The sequence below is a fragment of the Otolemur garnettii genome, unplaced genomic scaffold, assembly GCF_000181295.1.
Source record: "Otolemur garnettii isolate 467f Iridium unplaced genomic scaffold, OtoGar3 scaffold00019, whole genome shotgun sequence".
Classification (NCBI taxonomy): domain Eukaryota; kingdom Metazoa; phylum Chordata; class Mammalia; order Primates; family Galagidae; genus Otolemur; species Otolemur garnettii.
In genome coordinates this window covers 10080034-10087304 of record NW_003852414.1, presented here as the reverse complement: position 1 = coordinate 10087304, position 7271 = coordinate 10080034, and the positions used below count along the sequence as shown (strand labels likewise).

General features: G+C 41.1%; 1 protein-coding gene across 1 annotated transcript in view; it reads right to left on the bottom strand.

Moving 5' to 3' along the window:
* Window positions 1-7271, bottom strand: part of ARHGAP21 (Rho GTPase activating protein 21) — a 149338-nt gene that overhangs the window by 41440 nt on the left and 100627 nt on the right. The window contains exon 8 of the mRNA XM_023511438.1: window positions 1816-3718. Within this exon, the coding sequence (XP_023367206.1) occupies window positions 1816-3718 (1903 nt within the window). The remainder of the gene's footprint in view (window positions 1-1815; window positions 3719-7271) is intronic.

Below are 7271 nucleotides of genomic sequence, written 5' to 3'. Positions count from 1 at the left end.
AAAACTGAGTTGGGTGCCATCACCTGATAGTCTGACAGCAGCTCAACAGCTTTAAAAAAAGGTTCCTCTAGAACAGTGGTTCTCAACCTTCCTAATTACTCGGCCCTTTAATAAGGTCCTGTGGGTCAAGCCCCACAGGCTGAGAACTGCTGCTCTAGAATAAAAAGAAAACTGAGCTATTAGTGAAAGAGAAGCACAATATATTATAAAATGATGGAAAACTCTTTTCATAAACCTATGGGGCACCAGGGTAAGAGCAGAATAAGGCCCAGGCATCACCACCTCCAGGGGGCGCTCTTCACACCGCATTCCAGATAAATGGAGCCCTCTGGAATTCTTCACTGGGCTGAGGCTGAATCAGCAAACCTAGAGTCCCTGTCTGTACTGGGTGATTTTAGGGGAGTCATTTAACCTCTCCTTACCTTATATTGCTCACCCATAAAATGAAGATAATAAATACTAAGGAAACATCATAACCCAGCTGTCTTACAACTTTGTAGTAATTACAATGCGAACCTCTTATTTCAACAAATACTTGTTAAGTGCCTTCTTTATGTCAGTGTTCTAGGCATTAGGGGAAGCGGAACCAACCAAAGATCGAAAATCCTGGCTCTCATATAGTTTGTTTCAGTTCTACAGAGAAACATGTACTAAAAGAATACAAATTATGTTGAGTGGAACAAGGGCCATGAGGACAAAAAGCTTACAGGGCCTTCTGAGTCTGTGTGCAGGGTAGCCATTCTAGGTGGGTTGTTTGGGAAAGGCTGTTTATGTAATATCTGAGACCCAAATGTAGTAAGGAAGAGAGCCAGGTGATTATCCTTGCAAAGTGTTCTAGGGCTGGGAACCAGCAGTGCCAGAGCCCTGTCACGCTTGGCACATTCTGGAAGTGTGAAGAGGCCAGCATGGCTGCAGATGGGGCGGACACGGAAGTCTGAAATAGACATGGGGGTTGGAGATGGGATGGTGCTGTGGGACAGGCCTTCACACTAGGATTCTGGACTCTATTCTGGGGGAGATTCTGTTTCCTTACAGAGGGTTCTTCCAATCAGGCGAGTGGCTCTAATCATGATCTGATTGACATTTTCTTTTTTTTTTATTATTATTTTTTGCAGTTTTTGGCTGGGGCTGGATTTGAACCCGCCACCTCTGGTATATGGGGCTGGCACCCTACTCCTTTGAGACACAGGCACCACCTGATCTGATTGACGTTTTAAAACATCATACTGGTTGCTACCTGCAGAACACAGCCAGGGCATAAACTGGCAGACAGAAGACTTGGCAGGGTAGATGATGCACATGGTGGCACACACTTGTCATTTAAGTAACTTTTTCCAAATCTACTCCATGATTTAGTCTAAGATAAAGTAATTTGATAACAAAGAGGTGTTCTCTCTCAGGCCCAAATTAAATTTACAAAGAAATAAGCTTTACAAAGTAAAAAGGCACTGTTTAAATGGAAGTTTGATTGCTAATGATCATGTCCATGCCACTTGGTTTTTGATTCACACGAGTCGACAACCAGACAGAATTTGGTTTGCTGAATCCCCCAGATGGTGGGAATCTATTTCACTCCCCCAAAAAGAATAGTAGGTACATAAATTTTAACCAAATAAAAGAATAATGGAGACTAGAAATAACATTTAAGGAGGGTAAAAGGCTTAAGTCTCTGGTTGAAGCATAGCTTATGAGATTCAGAAGGGATATTTTACCACAGGGTTAAGAATTCTGTGCCTGCTGACATACACATAATACTTCTCTAAAAGGATTTCTCAAATATTCAACCTATTAGGCAAAGACCGTAAATGGGCTCACCTATAAATGGAATGGAAGCCAAGGAGTCTCCAGGCGGGCTGGTACTTGAGGCCTTCCTTTCCTCCATTCTCTTTATATGGACCTCCCGGCGAGCGTCATTGGGCAGCCAGCAGGTGGCATCTGACCCCGGCTCCTGGTCATTGACTGCCAAGATGTAAGACTGATGCCTTAAAGGCTGTGGGGTCTGGCGGCCAGATGGAGGTTTTTCTCTTAGGATGACGGTGTCTTTATTATCTAACGCATCTGACTGCTGAATTTCAGCCTCTTGTAAATTTAAATCTTGATTTCCTTGACTGACAGATAATTGTACATCGGAGGTGCCAGAGTTCTCACTCATCTGAGGGGCAGGCTTAGCAGAAGCTCCAGATAAAGGAGAGGCTTTGCCGGTGCCCACTTGCTGACTGGGGGCACTTTCTGTCCTTAACCAGGACTGCTGACTCAGAAGACTGTTTTGATGTAAGTGATTCACTGGTCTTTGGTCTTTGATAGAAACAAACGAGTTCTGGCTGAAGGATGGTTTGGTGACATGTGTGGAAGGCGCTTTCAGGGAGCTACTTCGGACTTTCACAAGAGGCGACCTCTCTTGTGGCGTCCCCCGAGGCACTGACATTCCCCCACAAGGAGTCTGTAAATTTCTGTTGGATGGCAGGGGTTTCAGATCTGGGGGGATTTTTTTAAACTGTGGCACAGAACCTACCCCTCGACTTGCCATCCGCCTGCTGTCGGAATTCACAACACTCGGGGCCACGGTAAAATTTGAACCTTGGAAAGATTTATGAACCTCTTGCTGCCTGGGTCTCTCATAAATACCTCGCCTATCATCCTGCTCAGTAAATCCACTCCACTTGTAAGTCTGTTTCCGCTCGCCATTGGAATCGGGGATTTGATTCTCGGAACTGACATTTTCTACAGTTTCGCCCTGTCCCTCAATGTAATCCCAGGAACGAGTTCTATGATTACTAAAACTAACAGATGGAGATGTCAGTGCTCCTTGAGAAGCGCTTCTGGGGCAGTATTTCATCAGCACGGAATCCTCCAGTCTTTCCTGGGACACGCTGCGTTGCCGGATCTGAACGGCCTGGGGCCCTCGGTCGTGAGAGGTGCTCCGACGTCGTACCTGCAGGGTCGTGCGGCTGGGCACCACCTGGTTATAGTCTGTTGTGTTCTGAGATGCCGCTCTCAAACTATCTAATCTTTCCTGAATTGTCCGACAACCTATGTGCAATCGTCTATTATCAATATACTCTTTGTACGTTTTATAGTTTTTCCAGTCTATGTGCTGATGGGAATTTGGGGAATAATGATTCACAGAAACGGAAGGGGAATCCACAGCTGGAGATCTGTTGCTTGAGATTCCTTCTGAATGTCCACTGTAATTTCCAGATTTCAGTAAAATTCTGGAAGGTTCCAGGGATCTGGAGCCTGGAGCCTGATGAAGGAGATGGGCCGTGGGCATCGATGAAGGTGGTGACGTGGTTCTTGACACTGGTTTTAGAGAGGTCTGCTCATTCATGCCATACCTCACCTCTTCAGTTCTATGTGAAGGACCTGCGTGGGTGTTTCTATTAGGTAACAAATCTACGACCTTCTCAGAAGGCACAATGACAGTCCTTACACTTTCGTTGCAAACGCACACCGCTGTGCTTGACTTTGCAACGTCTGTGGGTGATGGAGGCACTTGTATTTCCATTCTATAGGCCCTGCCAGGTTGCACCAGGACTGGCGCACTGGTCTGTTGTTTGCTCAGTGATGAGTCTGGAGGAGAGACTTCAACTGGCTGTGCCGTGGCTGATGATGGGGCAGGTGACAGCCAGGGATAGCAGATGGGTGGAGGTTCAGGTATGTTGCGGGCATTGCCGCTGTAGGCTTCGTTGCCTTTCAGGTAGGCATCTTGAGAATAGGCCTGTGTAGAAACGAGAGAAAAGTGTCACTTAAAATGCGTGAGAAGAACAATATTTTCCATTTTTTCCAGTTCCCTGTTGTATTTTCCTGCACCCTCCCTTGTTCCTGAATGACGCTCACTACAGCATGCATGCAAACACAACATGGAGGTATTCTACAGACTAGACAAGAACTAGTTCTCTCAGAAGTCAAATAAATTGTAGAATCTGAGACAAATATGCATGGCAATTGCCTGTTTTCTCAAAAGTTGTGCAACATGTCAAATTCCCTCCATCCCCACTCCGATGTAGCCATGTTGCTGCTAGAATTCTCCCCATTCAAGCTTTCTGATTTTTCAGCAGTCGACAGGTTAAATGGCTGCCTAATAAATCCCAACAAAAGAAGATTCTTATCTTTTGCTAGAGAAAAGGCAAAAACATTAAAAAATATTAACCACATCTTATGTTTACTACTACTACCACCATAAATTAAATATAATTGAAGTGTCTTGTCAATTAACTATTACAAAGTCCTTAAAAAATAATCCATTTTGATAAATTAAGCCCTGCAACAGCCATGCTAAGTATTTCACTATTTAAAATTAAAGAAGAATATGTTTTAAGAAATTGAGCACGTATGTTAAAGGCATAAAAGTATGAAAAAGGTAATTTACCTTTCTGTATATAATCTATATTTTCATTTTCAGCTAACACAAAAGTACACTGTATAAATTTATTTGGTCTCTTTTGCTTATTATAAAGAGGCATTTCTCTAACAGGCAAGCATGCAGCTCAAATTTTTTAATCAACTATCTGTAAAATTATCTAGCCATAGTTTTAAAAATGAGAGTAACAGAAATCAACTACAGAGACTCTCCAAAACAGAGCTCATCGATGCAACAAGGACCACCTTCAGCATTTAAGACAGGTAGGTGTAAGTAACACATTTTTCTCCTAATCAAAACAAGCTTAACTCAAGACTACCATCATATCTTTGCATTTGACAGCTTGCAAAGCTCCCGTGCAGCCACTAACATAACACAACAGCAAAGTAATAGGGAAAGGGGGAGAGCAAGACACTTAAAAACACAAAAATGATGCAGATGAACATTATGCTTTAACATCAGTTATACACAGGATACAAAAACAAACAAACAAAATTTTTTTTAAAAGATGGAAAATATTATCGCAAACACATTCTGCAAATTAGTAAAAATTAACACTATGGAGGGATTTCTCTAAGCAAACTTACAGTTTTAATAGATTGGCTTATTACACATCTCTATAAAACATGACTGAAAAGCAAGGAAATGGCTACTGTGCATTTCTTACCAGTGCTGTGACATCCTTTGTAAATTGTAGCTAGCAGAAAATAGGAAAACACAGTAGAAGCTGCTTACTGGTACAAAGACAAGATCATGTTGACATGTTGATGCTGCAAACAGCAAGCTAAAAATACATCTATACTGATTTCTCTGGAAGGTACCAAGAGAGGTAAAGGGCAGTGAGGCATAGAGAATAACTTCAGTATCCTTCTGAGCCTCTTTTTCGCAGGCTTTTTATCTGGCTCTGATTTGATTTGTCTACCGTTCTTGAAAGCAAAATACATCTGGTGGCATGCATTCCTAAGAGATATATTCTTCGGTGTGCACTGCTGCCTGGTAATGTTCTCCAAAGCTTCCCTTCCACGGGAGCAACATTGATGCCTCTCATTTCCCCTGAGCTTCTTCCAGCTCTGCTTCCAGATGACGAAACGAATGCTCTGTTATGCATTTAAAATAGTACAACCTCCTCCTTCCCCGGTAAATCAGAGCATAACCGCAAGCCGTCAGCTGACTGCAGCTGCCTTCATACTATGATTTCAGTGGGGAAAGACTGTTTTATGAAACAGGTTCCGCTCAAAAACGGAGATCTTTCAACACCACACCTTCTGTGCTGTTTCATTAATTGGCAAAAATGACTACTGAATAGGCATAAAAAAATACTACTTGCAGAGTAATTCCTGTTAACTTAAAATGAATACTACAGAATACAGACTAGAATGTGGTGAGAAATCAGAGCTAAGTAAATGAAAGAAAATGTACCACTTAATATTTCTATGGCATAAATAGAATTTAATCAAAACATGCATTTAGGGGATGTGCCTTCTGTAAATAACAAGCCTATCCTTTTCAAACTGATTATTACCACACAAGTACTTTTCTAGGACAGAACTGTTTGGAAGAAAGAAGCTGTATATGTCTGGTATAGTACGTTCCCCCCGCCCCATGCTTGTGTACTTTTATTATGTAATGCCTAAAAAAGAGGGTGGTGGGTTGTGTGTGTGTCCCTGTGGTCCATGACACAGAAAAACAGGTGAGTTGACAAGCTTCTTAACTTCTCAAAACCTCTAGGATATTAACGTACATGGTGAAACTCAAAGGGAACATTCAGATTAATTCACCGTGTAACCTATATTTTTCCCCAGAGGTTTTAACATAATTAGAATTATTTCCACTTGGGAAATGCTGCTCTAGAATATTTTAAAGATACTTCCTTTATTCAAATTTGGGGAGGAATATTACCTTTCAGTAATAAAAGTATATGTCTGCAACTATTAAATACTTGAAAATTATTTTACATGCTTCAGACATCTCTAAGATTTGTATACAGCAATCCTAAATGCTAAATAGTCTACAGTCTTGAGTCCTCACTTCTGCATAAAATTATGGCAAGCAGTCCTTAAATTCATGCACATGCATGCATGAACAGTAGAATGGCTAAATAGAATGTCTCCCACGTATAGTACCATTGTCTAGTGTAAGCAGATAAGAGATGATAAAATATGAATTCATTCAAGAGCGTTACTGAATTTCCTCATATTCTCTTAGTTCATGAAGACTAAAAAACATCATTGCTTATTTATCTATTTTTATTTCTATGTATTTACTTATTACTTCCCAAATAAGTTTAGGGAAATAAATTAGAAATAGATACCATACATTGTAAGCAATCTTCTTGTCTCATGAGGCCAAGTATTTCCCTAAACAACCAACTACCTATTAAAGAATGCTTAAGACTTTTTCTAAGAGGAAACTATTCACAGGTGTTGGGCCAAACCCAGTGTTGAGTCATCTGGAATGGATCACACAGTGTGCAGCTCTTTAAAATGAACACCAAACCCATTGACAGGGCTCTATATTCTGGGAACTGAATTGAAAACTCTTATTACTTGTGCACAGCTGTGACGGTGAGAGACTTTTTCTTGAGTGCTTGGTCAAAAGGTACCAGTCCTTTCATTGAGTAATCACAGTCTGACATGTTAATGTACTAACCACCCACTGGGGATCTTTGAATTGTCAACAGGCACCAATTAAATGGCACAAAGTATCATTTAAAGAAAGTAATTTATATTCTTACATAATGATATCAGAAAAATATCCTGTGTTGATTATGTTTACCTGAAATGACATGGCCTAGAAATTTTTGAAACCAATGTCATAAAAATTGGGTATTGAGCTATGAGAAATTTTCAATTTTTTTTTTTTTTTTTTGAGACGGAGCCTCAAGCTGTCCCCCTGGGTAGAGTGCCATGGC